Source organism: Haplochromis burtoni, unplaced genomic scaffold (assembly GCF_018398535.1).
Source record: "Haplochromis burtoni strain Fernald_Lab_line unplaced genomic scaffold, NCSU_Asbu1 Contig_142, whole genome shotgun sequence".
Lineage (NCBI taxonomy): Eukaryota > Metazoa > Chordata > Actinopteri > Cichliformes > Cichlidae > Haplochromis > Haplochromis burtoni.
In genome coordinates, this window is record NW_024582503.1 from 1399837 (window position 1) to 1417704 (window position 17868).

Sequence of the window (17868 nt, forward strand, 5' to 3'; positions counted from 1 at the left end):
AAATGAAAAAAGCTAGATCTTACAGCAGCTCTGACCTGGCTTTCAAGTTTAAGACATGAAAGCCATGGACATGATAACGTAGTTCTCCTAGCAAAAAAAAGCACTCCTAGTATGTTTCTACTGTAGCTGTATTATAATCTCAATATGCTCTCTGATAGTCACCAGTAGGCTAGTCAGAGGTTCTCCTTCTTATAAGCCCCATCTGTCTTTTTTCTCCTCTTTTGCCCTACCTCTTTCTTCCCTTTTTTCTTCTCATCTAACGCCGCTGCTGTGGGTCAAAGTGTGTACGGGGGGAACAGAGTGAAAGCAAAGAAGAGAACCAAAGTTGGAATGAAGGTAAAAAGCCAAAGTGCTGTATCTGAGGGCAGTGAAAGGTCACAGATGTATTGACACTTTCTGTGGAGCCAAGTCTTTCTTTTGTCCAAGTTTATGTTTACTCACTTCACTGCCTCTCTCCACTTCACTGCTAAGCTCATTCCACCTGCCTGACTAATGGGCGACACTCCTGCCATGAAATACAAAGTGTTACGACAGAGTATAATTTTCATATAGGTAAGCATTTCTGTCTACATAAGTACTGCATTGTTACTGTGTTTTATAAAAGACAATTGATTTTAGATTTTTATATTTCATGTGCACAGTACTGTGTAAGAACTATACAGCCTCTGCTGTTGCCTTACCTATTGTATTTCCATGTGTTTGGTCATTTTTCTGTAATTCACTCTGCCTATTTCCCATTTTCTCAACTAGAAATTAGTCCTGGATCGAGACTTTTACAAAGCACTGTAAAGTAAAAGTAATTTTCTCATAGGCCAAAAATAATGCAATTCTATCATGGGAACAAGCCACCCGATGTTCAAGGCTCAAATTTACATTTTAACATTTTAACGTTAAAAGGCTTACCTTTTAGTGGTGGTACAATAGAGCTCAGAAAAAAGAATAGTGTGATGGTGAACCAAAATACATATAGCTGGAACCCTGAAACTAAAGCAGCTGTTATGTTCAGTCATCATGTTTTATTAGACGCTTACTGCTGATTTCAATTCTTTATGTAGTTTTTCTACATAAATACTGTACGTGGTGGTGATGATTTTACATTTTTATAGGTTAGCCTGAAAAAAACCCCACAAGACCATTTTTCCCCGTGTCACACCACTACTTTGCAGTCTAAACCTTGTTTGCTTGGAAGCACATGGTTAGTAAAGGTGCTGAATGAAACTATTTACATACAGACACACACGTGGACATAACCCCAAGCATAACTGGCATGCATGAGCGTGATTAGACTGCCCACCTGTGTCTATGGGAAAGACGGAGACTGACCACGTTTTACAATTCAAAGCCCACAGAGTCTGCAGAGCTGTGGGGAAAAGTATGTGGCTCCCAGACAATTGGATTAACTTGTGTGGGAGTAGAGTAATGGGTATTAGAAATGTGCACTGTAACAATGGAAGCCACTGTTGGCTATAAAGTCAGGGAGCAGCATCAGAGACTAAACAGGACTGATGGTTGTGAGACAAGCAGTTAGTGGGAGCACTTGTTACACTACATAGCCACTCAAAAATGCTCATGGAGGCTTAAAAACACAGTCACTGTTGGATACATGCTTTCTTCAAAGAGAGATAAACTAAAGCAAAGCAGCTTTAGTTTACACTTAAACGTATGCATACAGAGAGTAATAAATGTGCAGCAGAGTAACAGATAAATTGAGAGACTCCTATCAACACATCTAAACACACACGCATGTAGTTTAGAAAACTTTTCCACCCTCGTCGTCTCTGTTCTCTTTGTCTGTCTCTGTTCTCATTAACAGTCATTCTTCCCAGCCGGCCTTGATTTATTGCTGACCTCTATTTAGCCAGGGATCAGACAGAGTGTGCTGTCATTTCAATCTCTCTCTAGTTAAGTTTTATTTCCCCCGTCACTGTGATTGTGTTTCAGTGTCTGGAATTAACATTGAGGACAGTGACAGGCATGCAGATGGATGGAGAGTAGCAGCAGAGAGAGTCCCCACATCAGTGAGAACCCTTCCTTTATTATCCTAGACTGATTCCTTAGTGAACAAACTCTTACAAGTGCACTTCACCTCTAAGATGAGGCTAATTCACTGCACAAATAATTTGACACTTACTCCCAAACAGCTTAACTCAAGTTGATTTTTAATTTTTTTTGCTATAATACTCAAAGTATTAGCTTCACTGAAACAATCTTATCTGTGGGGTGAATTAGTTATTTTATGTAAGGTGTTTTCTCAATATATAGTTTCAGGATGAATAGTAATAAGATCAATTTCTCCACCCAGCAGATTACCATAAAGAACCAAAATGTTTCATATAGGCAATTTCCTCTAAGTTGTAGCATAAAAGGCCACTTAATCTCAACATTGTCTGGTCCTTTCCGCCCCCTCTGATCATGTGTAGGTGTGTTTGTTGAGTGCTCTACCAAACGGGAGAGAAAGTGTCGATCGCATTTAAAGAGACAACCACAGTGAAGCACCAGTTAGGTGAACTGGCCTTGCTAGCCAGTTTTATATATCATAATTTAGCACAGACCTCTTTAGCATATGTGCTACAAAGAGACATAAGACAAATTTATTAAAGTGACTGAATGCTTACTTTCTAGAAAATAATAACTGGCTAAATTTAGAGGAAGTGTCCAACTAGCCATTGATACGTGTGGTGTTGTTTTTCCATTAAATTACAGTAAGAACAGTAACAGGCAAATTCCAAGATACATTACAATGTTGAAAGTATTCACTCATCCTTTCAAATCTTTGAATTCAGGAGTTCCAATCATTGTCACAGGTGCGTAAAATAAAGTACCTCGGCATGAAGACTACTACAAAAAAAATGGGTCACCCTCAGGAGCTCAGTTAAAACCAGCGTGGGGCCATGTTAGGATGCCACCTGTTCAGATGCAACATGTCCAATTGTGAAATTTCTTCACTACTAAATATTTCCACAGTCAGCTGTTAGTGGTATTATAACAAATGGGAAGTGATTGGGAATGAGAGCAACACGGCCACAAAGGGGTAGGTCACGCAAAATCCCAGAGGTCAGCAGATACTGAGGCGCATAGTGCACAGAGGTCGCCAGTTTTCTCTGGAGTCAGTCACTATACACCTCCAAACATCATGTGGCCCCAAGTACAGTGAGGAGAGAGCTTCATAGCATGGGTTTCCATGGCCGAGCAGCTGCATCCAAAACTAACCTCACCAAGTGCAATGCAAAGCGTCAGATGCAGAGGTGTAAAGTTCGCCACCACTGCTCTGGAGCCGTGTTCTCTGGAGTGATGAGTCATGCTTCTGTGTCTGGAAATCTGACAGACAAGTCTGAGTTTGGCGGCTACCAGGACAACAGTATTTGTCTGACTGCGCTGTGCCAAGTGTAAAGTTTGGTGGAAGGGGAATTGTGGTGTGAGGTTGTTTTTCAGGATTTGGACTCGGCCCCTTAGTTAAGCAACTCTTAATGTTTCAACTAGTGCTGTCAGCGTTAATCTCGTTAAAATGACGTTAAAAGGATAAACCGAATTAACGCGGCAAATCTCAGTTTGGGAGTTAACGTGGGAGGGCTGCACGGCGTCAACGTGCTAGCACGGTTAGCTCGTTAACACGTTAGCGCTATGTAGCCCCACGCACGGGGCGATCCGCATTAACTCGTTAACGGAGATTTGCTGCGTTAATGCGGTTATGGCGTTAACGTCATTTTAACGAGATTAACGCTGACAGCACTAGTTTCAACATACCAAGACATTTTAGAGCATTTCAGCTCCTACCTTTGTGGGAACAATTTCGGGATGCACAAAGCAAGGTCCATAAAGGTAAGGATGAGCGTATAAGTCTGGTGTGGAAGAACTAGACTGGCCTACACAGAGTCCTCCTGACCTTAACCTGACAGAACAGCTTTGAGATGGATTAGAGCGGAGACTGTGAGCTAGGCTCATCCAACATCAGTGTCTGACCTCTAAAACACTGTAAACTCTGATTTTGATTCAACTTAAAAATAATGAGTTCTTATCACTTAAATATGTCTAATTTGTGAACATTACTTGTTACTTTTGATTAAACTGAGCTTTTTCATGTCATTTTTTATTGTAATTGTGTTTTTAAGTCCAATCAATAATAGCTTCTACTGAAACAAGTGCATATTACTTAAACATCTGTAATTTCTTTACATTAATTATAAATTCTAAGTAAGTTCTACTTTTTATTAGCCTATTTTATTGTAATTATGTGTTTGAGCTCAAACAACTTAATATAATCAAAAATCTAGTTCATACCAGTTTTGACAGAGTGGCTTTGAGGAGCTCTGGACCTTGTGAAACAGAGCAGACATGGAACCGAACACACAAGAGCCTGAGTGTCACGGACCGGCTCTGGAGGGCTCTGGAGGACTCAGGAGTCCGTGAGCAGTGGTATTATTATTATTATTATTGTTGTTGTTGTTATTATTACGACTATTATTTGGGGTCGGTGTCGTCTACTGTTCTGTCCACGTTTGTATGTAGAATGCGTGTGTCTGCATCTCTCTCTCTCTCCCCGTCCTCGGGGCTGTTGACGGAAGCGCGCGTCGTGGGAGAGGCGTGTCCGGGCGACTGTCGTCATCGGGAGTCCCTCTTTGCTGTTGCAGCTGATTACCTGACCAGCTGGTGGTAATCATCCCTCCCGGCTAGGAATAGGTATTTAACCTGGACTCGCTGCGACAGTCGACGTGGGATTATTACTCTTGACCGGAAAGTCGAGCGAAGAAGCGAGTTGGGGAGCACACAAACTAAGGGGGCTACAGCACGGGACGCACTGGGAGCAAGGGATGAGCACCATTGGCAATTTACATCTGAGTAACTGTTGGACTGACCTGTCAATTCACTGTAAATAAAGTGCACTGTGGCATCGCTGAGTCCTGCGTTTTGGGTCCTACTTTCCTCATCCCCACGGTCTGCCAGCCAGACCGTGACACTGAGACTGGAGTTCTACGAGGCCCTTGACCATCACAGACTAATGGAGATCTTTAAGTCAAAGAGGGGTCTCACAGACAGGTGTTACCTGAGCTGATGCAATAAACAAATGTTAGTCGATTTTCAAATCTATATTTACGTAATAGAAATCAGTTGGCTACTTGATTGAACTTGAACGATCACATCCTGTGTTATCCTGTCTTCCTTCTCTCACCCTAACTGGTCGCAGCAGATGGCAGAACCAGGCCCCTCACTGAGCCTGGTTCTGCCAGAGGTTTCTTTTTGTTAAAAGGGAGTTTTTCCTTCCCACTGTCGCCAAAGTGCTTTTTCATAGGGGGTCATATGATTGTTGGGTTTTTCTCTGTATGTATTATTATTATTATAGGGTCTAACTTTCAATATAAAGCGCCTTGAGGTGACTGTTGTTGTGACACTGGGTGTGTTAACAGGTTAACAGGGGTTCCAGTACTTAAATGGTTGCGCTTTTTATTATGTTTGCGATCATATTGTTCAGGGTGACATATTGACTCTATTCGAAATGTGTGATCTCCTCTCTCCTCCTTCATTCCACCAGACTTCGGATGTGACGGAGGTCAGATGCCTTGTCCTCAAGGGGCTTCCTGTCATTTTCGGCAATGATCCATCTGCCTTCTTCCATTTCTTGTAAGGAACTGATTTTTCTTTACCTCCTCTTATCCCCCACTCCCTAGTTCCACCTCTTTACTACCTCTCCACTTTTCCCTTGACCTCCCTTCCCCTCTCTCCACCTCCCCTCCTCTCTCTCTACCATACATATTATTTAAAGGTTTGCATATGTTAATAGTTACTTTTTTATTGTTATTATTGTCATTGACTATCCCAAGTGATTTTCCGTAGCAGTGGTTGGACACTGGACAGGGCAGGCACATCAGCTTTGTACATATAGAGCCTGTTTATAGCACTGTGTTGTCATGTTGACGTGATGATCCTGTGTTCCTTTTTTCACGACACTGATGATGAGGAACATTTGTACAATGATGTGCCAGTGGAGATCCTCTTCCATGAACAAGAAAACATTTCTCCACACATGCAGTCCCTTCATCGCAATGCATCCTCAGTGGGAATCATCTTAGGGGGCAAGGTTGTGATGGATGTTGAGAACCTGCCCCAGGCCATGCACATTGTCTTCGGCCTTACCTATGCATTGCATCTCAACTACCCAAAGTACAGGAAGAAGACTTTTGATTTTTATTTTATTTTTTTTTTTTTTACAAAAAGTACTTCTGAACTCAAACTTCAAACACTCAAGAATCAGCAGAAAGGTGGAGGGGAAGTATGGGCTCTCCATGTAGTATTTTGTTTGTTTTTTTGTTCACCCTCCAGTTCTCTCCCTGTATTCTTTATTTTTTGCCGTTCCACAGACAAATTTGTTATTTGTTGATGTTAAGCTACCAGTGTCCTGCAGGGCTGAGTTTCTCATGTTAGTTTATTCACCATATTTCAACAGACACAGTTCAGTATTGTAAAGAATACATTTTCTATTACTTTTGTTGCTGAAACAAAGACATCACCAATAGTAAATTGTTGCATGTATTTCTTTTACTGGCTCTATTGATTGAAAGATATATTTTGATTTTCAAGAACTGTAAAAGTTAAGTTTGATCAGTGAGAATATACAATTTAGTTCAGTTGGTAATGGAGTAATGCTTACTTAATAAGCTGAGTTAAACATGGTAACTAAGTATCTTCAGTTACTGTATTAGTACATTCAAATCTTCCATTCCTTTAGGGGCTCAAGTACATTGAACGTAGTCCAGTGCATTTGTTCAACTAATGCTTCATTACTTAAAAAATATAAGGCAACAAGTTACCTTGATTTTTTAAAAGTAGATTCAACTTATCCAGGTTTACAGTGAATGTGCTTCTGGAAGAAGAAGAATCCCATAAACACTCCTAAACCTTGTGGAAAACCTTCCCAGAAGAGCTGAAGCTGTTATAACTGCAAAGGGTGGGCCGACATCGTATTAAACCCAATGGATTAAGAACAGGATGTCACTCAAATTCATATGTGTGTGAAGGCAGACGAGCAAATATTTCTGGCAATATAAAATAGTAACTTTGCATTTGTAGATATTTGTGTTTTTGACCATCCTAACTTTGTAAACAATGTTTGAAATAACCATGAACCCCAGTCACGACTCGCACTATTCAGCGTGTTTGTGATGTTTTTTATTTGCAATAAGTTTCATTTCGGCACAGTTGTTTCGTCCACAACCAGAAAGCCTCCCAGGTGACTCCACTAAAAAAAAGGGGTGAGAGCATGATTACAGGATGAGAAGCTGCTGCCCTGCCAGCCTCCCTGGCACTGCCCCTCGAGCCTGCTGCACCACCATAGCTGGACTGGCCATCAGTGGGCCGCTGACGATTTTTTGTTTTTATGGGCCGATCGATTTTTTTTTTTTTTTTGGAAGGGTATAAATAATGAAAGGTGTTGGATTGGCCAATTGGTCATGATCGACTCTGGGCTGGACCAATTACAGCCGAGGAGGTCGGATGCACCCTCCCCCTTGTTTAGCAATCTTATAGACGAACTAAAGAAAATGGAGAACAAAAAAAGGAAAGGAGGTGCAGAAAAAATTAGGGCCAAAAAGAAACAAGCCCTTCAGGCAGCGCTTGCACAAATGTGTATTTAATCAAGAATTGTTGGGGTAGCATGGTCTGTTCCGACAGAGAGAGAAAACAAGAGCAGCAGAGAGAGATGGAGAGGAGAGATTTTATGTCATCCATGAGGGATGCATTTGACATAGTTTCACATATTATAGCTCAACAAGTTACTTATAGCAATTTAAATACGAGCAATCAGTTTTTGGCAAACCAACACTGCAGCATCACTTGCAAACGTTGAGTTAATAATACAACAGCTGTCTTGCCATTTTTGTGTTTCTTTTTATCGCTGTGTAACTGAGTTCAATTGAAAGCCTGCATGCGCTAGTACCTCTTGCCACAAGTTCCCAGAATCCTTTGCGGTTTTACCCCTGAATGACGTTACATTTTTGGTGGGCCGGTCTCTAGTCAAAATGCCCGGGCCGATTTTTTGTCCCAGTCCAGCCCTGTGCACCACCCCTCCCCTGCAGAGAAACTAGGCCACACCTCCACCACAATAACCTTGACAACAGGTGTTTGTAATAGACAGGAATTGTCTGACTTGTCTATACACATCTATACACATCCACAGTGAACACACAAAGAGTTAATAAGCTTTCTAACTAACCGGTGGCAAGACGGCAAATACGCATTTTCCCCAATATGCCACAGTCATCCTTAAAGCAAGCATTACCTCATGTGGTCAAGCTTGCATCAGTATAATGAGGGTGTTAGTCATCCTTGCTGATACAGGTCATGTAATATGACTAAAATGCCACATCAGCAACATAGTGATTCTTAGAGCTGTGGAAAAAGTACTAAAACAATTTAAACACTGAGCACAAAAACCATTTGAACATTTAAATGGAAATTTAATTGGTCTGAAAGTGAATTTTATTTGTGAGTAACTTTGTGGTTGTTTACCATGCCTAATGCCAAAAATCCTGACACCAAAGAGCTACAACACCAGCTTGTAAAGCAACGATCTGACGACTGTATACAGCTTCAAAGCGACCTTTGTCTACGGCTGAAAACAAAGTAGCTGGATTGAGTCAAACAAATAGCAAACACCTCAGTGGCACAACTTTATATTCAATGCTCGGAAAGGCTTGAGCGCTGCCCCATAGAGCGGTTTCCTGCCCAGAACAGGCTTTCTCTTTTTCTCTCTTACAAAAAAATGATGGTACACAAGAGCTCAGAAAAAGATTTTCTTTGTTTGCCTGTTTATTCAGACGAGAGACACGCAACAGACTGATACACCTGTCGTTTGCTCAGTGGCCTTCAGTGTCACTCAGGAAGGCACACGCATTCACATTCATCTGTGAGACCCATGGGCCTGTGTGAGCGTAAGCACTGAGCTCCACTGGGTTTTAAGGTGTAAATCCAACAGCTGTTTTCAGAAAGGCTTGTGTCGTTCCACCAGAGACCTTTCGCTGCTTGTCCTCTTGATCTTTAATCCACTGTCTTGTTCTGTACCTCTTCACTGAATACACAGACGCAATGACAGAACAGACACTGGATGTATGCGGAAAGCAGCACATGGCCTACAAACTTTCTCTCTATACCTTTCTCACTCATTCCTCTACTTGTGCTTGTTTGTCTATCCTTGGTCTTTTCTTTCTACTTTATGTCTATATAAACATTTATTGAACTACATATGTGTGTCTCTGCATTGAGAGCACTCTCTTATCATATCTGGTTATATTTTAACTCCATGCACATTAAGATCTCTAGACATGGGTGTTGCACTGAAAGAAGGCATTTTTGTTGCCATTCAATAAAACACCAGCTTAAATATTAATTTGGTCAGAGGCATAGCCTGCCATCCCACCCACTCCCCACTCCTCTTATTCTATCTTTTAGTTTGTCTTAGTCAGGCATAAATTACAGTGTGATAAATGTATACATTCATCAACTTAAGGGAAGGGAAATGGGCCAGTAAACTCTAGAAAGACACCTTACTGCAGCTTACCCATTTATGAGGCACTGGAAAATCATGGAAATGTATTCAAAACATAGCTATAGCTCTGCCTGTATACCATAATAAAACAGTTTTCTAACTCTGTACTTGAATCAACAGGTCTCATGTGCTTTATCAGCTGCAAAGGACAAAGAGCGATATATTATAAGGAAAGGAGGGCATGTGAGAATAGCGGAAAGAAGGCAGGAGGTCTCAAAGTACGACAGTTGTAAAAGTAACGGCACTTGGAAGTAACTAAACGCAGAGCATGAAAGTAAATACATAAAAGTGCAGATTTAACAGGAATATGAAAAAGAACCAGTGTTAACTGTAACTGAAACCGAGGGTACAAAAGAGTAAAAGCAATACCAAGCATGCAATCCAAACTTGAAACAAGCCACCAAGGACTGAACAGAAATGTAGTAATAATGACTCAAAACCATGGCTCTAACACCAAGGACAATGACAATGTCCTTGGTGTTAGAGCCATGGTACCATATTAAGTAGGTAATAACCTTGCCCCATTTCACTTATTGAATGCCATATAAAACTTAAGGTTTATGTAAAAATATGTGATGTTGCATCATTTTCACCCTATTTAAAAACACTGTTAGCTCAGGTCTGCTTTAATTGCACCTGCAGAGGACGGAGTATTTCAGCAGAAACAGGCAAAGACAAAATGTCATAGCTCACCCCACATCCACAGAACACAATGAAGACAGAGTGAAGAGAAGTTATAGCAGTGGAATCTGTGAGGAAGTGGGCTCTAATTATTCTAATTGACCTCTGCACTTAAGAAGTCCTTGCTACTAATGACTAAAGTGCCATTAGCACACACACACACACACACACACACACACACTTGTTAACCAAGTATCATACAAATAGCTCAATTCACCCATGAACGTCTGCTGTTAATGGAGGACAAAAATCTGTCTATGTCACAAGACCACACACACACACACACACACACACACACACACACACACACACACACACACACACTGTGTGCAGGCCTGCTCACGCATCTCCGAGCACATCCAGCATATTTGAAGATGACATTTCTTTAGTCCTCTTTCAGCAGGAATAATCTAGTAGTTGGAAAACATCCAAAGTAAAGAGTAAAGCAGCTCTTGTAATGATACAAGAAGTGAGAGCAGACAGAGATGAAACATGCATTTCTGGAGGACGTTTACCTGAGCTCCCTGTGTGGTTTATTCGTATATGTTTTCCCCTAAATACTTCTCTTCAGTCCCATCCTTTCTTAGCCCTTCATGTGCCACACCAGTTTACAATAAAACCGCGTTTCACATTCGTCACATCATTACTTTCACATCACGTCTACAACATCCATTTTAAATTTCTTGGAGCCTTTCACGCTCTCACCATGACATACATATTTGGTTCATTTTGCTCTCAAATGGAAAGAAGTGATGTAATGTTAAGAGGCCTTCAAAGGAAATGATAGGATTCCCTATTAGTTATTTTGTGGCCTGCACGTGCTTGAACGGGCTGCATGCCTTCCCTGTATTTGCCTCCTTTAATCTGCGGTGTTGGTTTGGGCCTCTTCCCTTAATCTCTCTGTGCGTGTGCCATTAGGGTGACACATCTCTCTGGCCACAAACAGTTGACATCTTGTGTGTCCAGTGAGCATTGCACAGACTGACTAAATGAAAGAAGAAGGCTAGGAATGTTTTTTGTTTTTTTTTAAAGGAGAGAGAAATACACAAAGTCTGTGGAAGTCTATAAGTAGTAATTCAGGAAGCTAATAGGGTAATAAAAAAAAGCAGTGGACACAGACGCAGAGAGATAGAGAGGCTAAATGAATCCTAAAGCTAGAAATTAGCAGAGCAAAAGATGTAGAGATGTGCACACACGGAGCTAAACCTGGTGTCAGAGTTGAAATACGTATTAATGTGACAAATTAAGGTTGGCTGTAAATATAGAAACCTCACTCCTCAGGTGTGTGTTTGTTACCCTCTGTAGAGATGATGGATACCAGAGGACTCTCTCTCTGTCTCACACTAGCAGTGTGGTGAATGTCAACAGAATCTCATTGGCCTCGAGTTCAACTTTAACTGCATCTGTCCCTTGTGTTGTGTGTGTGTGTGTGTGTGTGTGTGTGAGCACTGGATCCAGGCCTCAGTCAGGGAGGGAGGAAGGCAACACTCCACTCACATCCTGTCAGCTAATATCTATTGAAGAAGGCGCCGTTAGCGTGGAGGAACGAAGAGGCTTTTACCCATTACTGCTCAATGATTTTCACTCCGATTGCTTCATGTACGAAATCCACTCAAGCGTTTAACGAGCAGACCGGTAATAATATGAGATCAGTTGAAAAGGTCTGAAAGGCATCAGCACCGTTAGTAACGCTGACAACTCAGAACAGGAACAGTTACATCGATATGAAAACAGAAAGTGATCGCTATAATATGTAGAAATGAGTTAAACTGACTCTCACTCTGAGAAATCATTGGTCGGATGATCCATAAAAACTCTGGTGGGTGGGATTAGAAATAAAGAGGGGAGAGCTGCAGGAGGAGGGCTGTCTGTCTTCTGCAACATTATTGCCAAAAGAGATAAATTTGCTTTTTTCTACAAACTGTTTTTTTTCTCCTATTTATTTTTAAATCACTGTGGTTAATTTGACATTACAGTGTTAAGATTTCAATAAAGATTAAAAGACACTCGTACTTACTCATAGTTACACTGTCTTCTGAATCTTTATGTTCTTCAGAGTGGCAAACATCTGTTTTTACATCTTCTAACAGGCTACTGAGCTAAATCGGTAAAAAGTATAGTCATGGACATACCTAGACACATGCACACACTCATACACAGACACACAGATGTCTATGGTCTAATATTCTCCAGCTGTCTAAATTATAGTTATTATTTTTAAAGAAACATTGTTTAGTGCAAATTTCCAAAGAAAACACATTACTGTCTTGTAGTAGTTGTCAGGGGACAACTAATGGATTTGTTTGAGCTTTTTTTAAGCTAAAAAAAACACTCAAATATTTATTGTTGCTGGCTGCTGGATTCCATACGACTTTATTTTGGATGAAACCATCATCCACAGCAATCAGTTCATGTAAAAAACAATGGAGGCAGAATCTGTATAGCTTTTAACTCGTCCTCTCATTTGTGTTAGGAGCTCAAGTTTTCAGCCTCATTTCATAGGTGTTTGTATTACTGGTCTCTTCAGGGGTGGCCACAGAGGATCATGTACCTCCATCCTATGTGTAGCATCTGTATCCTTCTCTTTCACTGCCTCCTAACATGCCTTCCTCCTCTCCTCTTCCTTTGTCTTTGGCTAACAGTAGCAGTTTCCAGCTCAGGTGCTGACCAGCAGCACCTGAGGCGGTTGTTGTTAACCCAGGCACTGACCAATCTGGTATAGAAATCATGTTCTTTATGATCCGCATGTTTGATGTGGCAAATATTTTACGCTGGATGCCCTTCCTGACACAACCCTCCCCTATTTGTAGGAGAGTGTGCGGCCCCACAGTGACATTCTACATAATTAACACTCACCGGATGCCCTAAAAACACTAATTAGAGAAGAAATATTGCAAAGGATTTCCAAGTTAAATTTTCTGTATCATTTAGAGGGAAGAATGATAAAAGCTGCTGAAATGAACTCTGAGACTTTTTTCCAGTGGCGGCATCGAATCAAGCACACAAACATGGCAACCTTTTGAACTGATGTCATTCGGTCTCCATGGATAATAGCATTACACACTATTTGCTCTGCCTCTTAGTCCAAGTTAAAAATGGGAGAAAAAAAAAGCATATGTTGGTGTTTTGACACTTTGGACTGTGGGAATAAAATATGAACAATCAAGTATGCAGACTGTTTTTCAGTGTTTTTTCCTCTTTTTTTTTTGCTGGCAAAGATAAAACTGTCCGATACAAGTGGAAACTAAATGTCTGACAAACTCCGTTTGCAGCTCCTGCTGACAAGGAGCTGAATATGTTTTTTTCATTCAGTGTCATTAGCTTTGGAATAATTTATAGACCTCATCTGTCCTTTTTTCCCTCATCTCGTTTCCATCCATCCTTATGTTAACACAAGGAGATTCACAACAAAGATTTCTTAGAGAACTGTATTCCAGAGACAAATGTAAATATAAAGTTTTTTTCATTTTTAGCTGGTGGGAAGAGAAATGAAACCGCTACCTCGTTTAAAGTAGTCTTGTCCTGAAAACAAACTTTTTTTCCCCCAGACATACAGTAATTCACTTTAAGAGCAGAGTACTGCAACATCACTGCACCCATGCGTGTAGTTCACACAGTTAAGCACTTTTTCTGTCACTTAACCAAATGTCTGATTGACTTGTATGTATGTATATTTTCTGTTTCACTCATTTACTGCCTCTCTTCTTGCCTTCATAGTTATAGATAAAAAAACAAACACTTTCTTTGGAGCAGGGTAATGATCAAAGCGTCACACGTGCTGTAATTATCGCTTGTAAAAAGAAATGATCAAATGTCAGGTGTATCAAAAGTAATTATAGGAGTTTGGGAATGAGATTAATGCAATTAGGCTTCACAGTTACAACCTCGCTGACATTACTCAACAGCTCCACTGATTTTTTACCAAATAATATAACACCTGACTCAGCTGCCCTTGCTCCATCACAGTTTGTTATGAAAATTAGGTTTTATTTTTGCTGCTTTTCTCTACGGATGATGCCACTAAAGAAAAAAAAAGAAGGGATAAAAAGCAAAAGAGTCTTCAACTTAGAAACGGATATTCAAGGAGAAAACAAAATCTCTTCACATCTTCCAGCAGCGAGTAGCAGAATCCAGTGGGTTGATTTAGAGGCTGTAGAAAAAAAAGGCTGTAAGTCCCTGACCAATGATCTGAGTCATCAGCTTTTAAGGGGTGCAGGCCTACAAATGACTGACATGGACAGACTCCAAACTACAAACCGAGGTACAAACCAAGGTAAAATCTCCTTTAAAAGCCTCTGCTGTTGCTCAGAGCCAGAGACAGTCAATGACACCCCAAGAGCAGACAGAAAATTTGTTTCATTCAAAGCTCCTGGAAAGAACAAAGTCTGTATTTAGTGCAGAGGAGCCTGTGCTTACAGTCTGCAAGATATGGTTAAGTCGTTTGTACATTTTTAGGTTGGCCGAAGTAGCTCTGCTGCCCAACTTCAATGCATCGTCGTAATAATGTTCACAAAAAGAGTTGTTGTGGTACTTGTCATACTGTCCAACTTGGTTTTCCAAGTAGAGATGCTTAACAGTGTCTGACGTATTTACTAAACATCAAGCTCAAATGCAACATACACTCATAAATTGTACACACAGCTGGCTCGAGTGCAAAGAAATAACCAACCTGTCTGATGTCTGGAACACATACATTCGGGATGTAGAGATGGGATTATGTGCGAGCTCTTAATAAAAGTTTTTGTAAACAACCCACCCTAACAGGAAGCAAACTGATTACTACTCTGGAACAAAGTGCTGCACACACACAGAAACACACTTTCTAATGCATCGTGCAGCGCCATCTCTTTGGAGCTTGATATTTCATTGTTATTATCACGATCGAGGACAGTAGAAGACACACACACACACACACTGAGCCTGATAGAGAGGAAAAGAAAGACACCGTTACGTGTTACGGTACATAAAAGGGCCTCCTTTATTGATCCACAGTTACCCATTATCATCACTACAGTACACAAAGATGCAAACACCAACACACACTTTCACAAATACGACTGAAGCACAGCAGGATATTATTATAATCCCCAACAGGTAGGAGGCAGAACACCAATCAAGGTCACCTCTAGTGGAGCGAATGGCGAGTGGTTCTGATAACAGCAAACTGAAGTAAGCTTTCTAATTTGCCTACCGATAGGAAGGAGAAGAGGAGCGGAGGGGGAGGACAGCACGAGAGAAACAAAGAGGAATAACATCAAAGATCTAAACCTGTGTGTGTGCATGTGTGGTTTGGGTTGACTGCAGGCAAATTCACCAAGCAAGCTCACATAGAGTATTTTTGGGAAACTCAGCCTGATACTAGTTACGTATTGCTAGTATCAGTTACGTATTGCTAGTATCAGTTACGTATTGCTAGTGAATGAGTGGCTATATTTGAGTTACTGTTGCCTTCCTATTATCTCAAAGCAGCCTGACCTTTCTCTTCTGACCTCTGGCATCAACAACATATTTTCATCCAGAGAACTGCCGTTGCCTTCTCCCGTTTTGATCCTAGAGAAGGATGTGTGGGCAAATCCCAGAAGATCAGCATTTTCTGAAGTATTCAGACCAGAAAACCAACAACAACAATGCCATGTTCAAAATCGCTTAAATCACCTCTCTTCCTCATTCTGATGCTCAGTTTTGATTAGATTTGTTTTCTATAGAAACAGCTACAACCTCAGTCTCTGCTGACATATACCGTTGCTGTCATTTTAGTTGTTGTTTAAATTCTATTTGCCAGGTATAGCAGACAGAAAAGCAATTTCCCAAAAATGAAAATGTAACATGAGAAAAATGTAAATACATCTCATTTTCATATTACTATAGAAATATATAGATGTGACAATCAAACATTATTTATGGTGAATTCATCACTCTTCCACCGCTCGCTGTACAGGTTAATATACTATAATAAGACACTTTAAGTGCCACTAGAGATTGCATTCAATATGAAACCTGTGATTTACTATCAGTGTGTTTTCCACCCAAGAGCCAATTTATTAAGTATTCATGGATATGAATTGCTCAGTGATTCTCTCCTGGAGAGTGTGTGTCGGTCTCTTGCTCCAACAGCAACTATGAAATGCACATACACAGTTACACGGTAAATTGCCTAAATAATATATATGTACTATAGTCAATAAATATGATGACACACTGTACAGTTTAATGGAAACTGGACGCCTAAACTATACTATATAACCACACTTATATTTCTAAACAACCTCAATCTTTTAGGGCCCTGTGATAAATGATCACCAGCACAAAAACCGAACAATAAGCCAGCCTGAAGCAAGTATGCTTAAATAATAAGTACGGCTCCACTGAATAATGACTGTCTGTCTTTGTGTACACTTCAGGCTACAAAACTGTGATGAAAACGTTAGAGAAAGTCAAAAAACTATTGCACCAGCAGCAGTTACAGTGTTTCAAATCTGACACCGTTCATGTCTTCACATTACCGCGCTCGTCTTTCTTACACGAGCACACACGGAAAACTGAATTGCAACAATCAATTATTCTATAGCCAGAGATTTCCAGCTGAATTCACTGTTATGGGAAATAAATCAGCAGACAGGGGACAGTTGCTATGCAAGTATGCGCTCAATAAAGAAAACAAATGCATCCCTGTCTTCTTTTACATTGCATAGGAAGACGGTTGAACCATTACGCATTTTAATATGAGGACATCCATGCTGCCAGCTGAAAGAACATCTCGGTTTTAAGAATAAACACGCATGAATCCAGACATCTTGCATGGGAGCGGGAACTCAAGTTAGCAGGCAGCCACACAGACACAGGCGAACATTGTTGGTCACTTGCCTAACTTTAGGAGTTATGCTGAAATAATAATAATAAATAAATAAATTCCCCCAAAAAAATCACAGCCACAAATGATTTGCCAGTCAGGCAAAGATGATTTTGGCATCTCATCTCAAAAAATTTCACTGTTAACCTGTTGGATAAAAACTCTTCATGCAGGGAAACACGGACAGACACGCTGACTCATACTTTTTTGGCCTTCTGATCTATGTAACTGCCCCGGTGGCTGTTTATCCTTCATCCAAACATCGCTATGGAAACTGACTGGGAGACTCTTTAAGCAGAGTCCAATTCATCAGCGTGAGTCGTTTTATTTATATGTTTCATGTGAGGACAACTTTGCATATCGTCTCATCTCCTGGAAACAGTGCATTTGTCCTACCTCCAGAGATCTCGTTGGCGTTCCTCGGAGGAGCAGCTGAATCGGTGAACCTCTGGGACTCAGTCTTGTCACTCTCATTTCTTTCACCTGCAGAATATAACGAATTCATAATTTTAAATTATTTTAAAAACAGTTATTTCAGAAAGTTTCTTTCTATCTGGGTCTCCTTCATTATAGTGTAATAAAATATCCCAAACCAAGTAGTACATTACTCGAGAATAGACACAGGCGAGGACACGGCAGAGGAAAAAACAGAGTGTAACGCAACAGATCAAAGCTGAGTAACAATAAGAGAAAGGGCTACATGAGGAGGAGGAAGAGGGTGAGGAAAGACGATGAGAGGTAATACGCAGAAAAGAGGAAAGGAAATGAGAGGAGGGGAAAGAGAAGAAGTCGAGACAGGATA

The 17868-nt window shown here is 40.7% G+C and overlaps 1 protein-coding gene across 1 annotated transcript in view; it reads right to left on the reverse strand.

Moving 5' to 3' along the window:
• col14a1a (collagen, type XIV, alpha 1a) overlaps positions 1–17868 on the reverse strand; it is a 150466-nt gene that overhangs the window by 110048 nt on the left and 22550 nt on the right. Inside the window, exon 5 of the mRNA XM_042224578.1 lies at positions 17463–17549. Within this exon, the coding sequence (XP_042080512.1) occupies positions 17463–17549 (87 nt within the window). The remainder of the gene's footprint in view (positions 1–17462; positions 17550–17868) is intronic.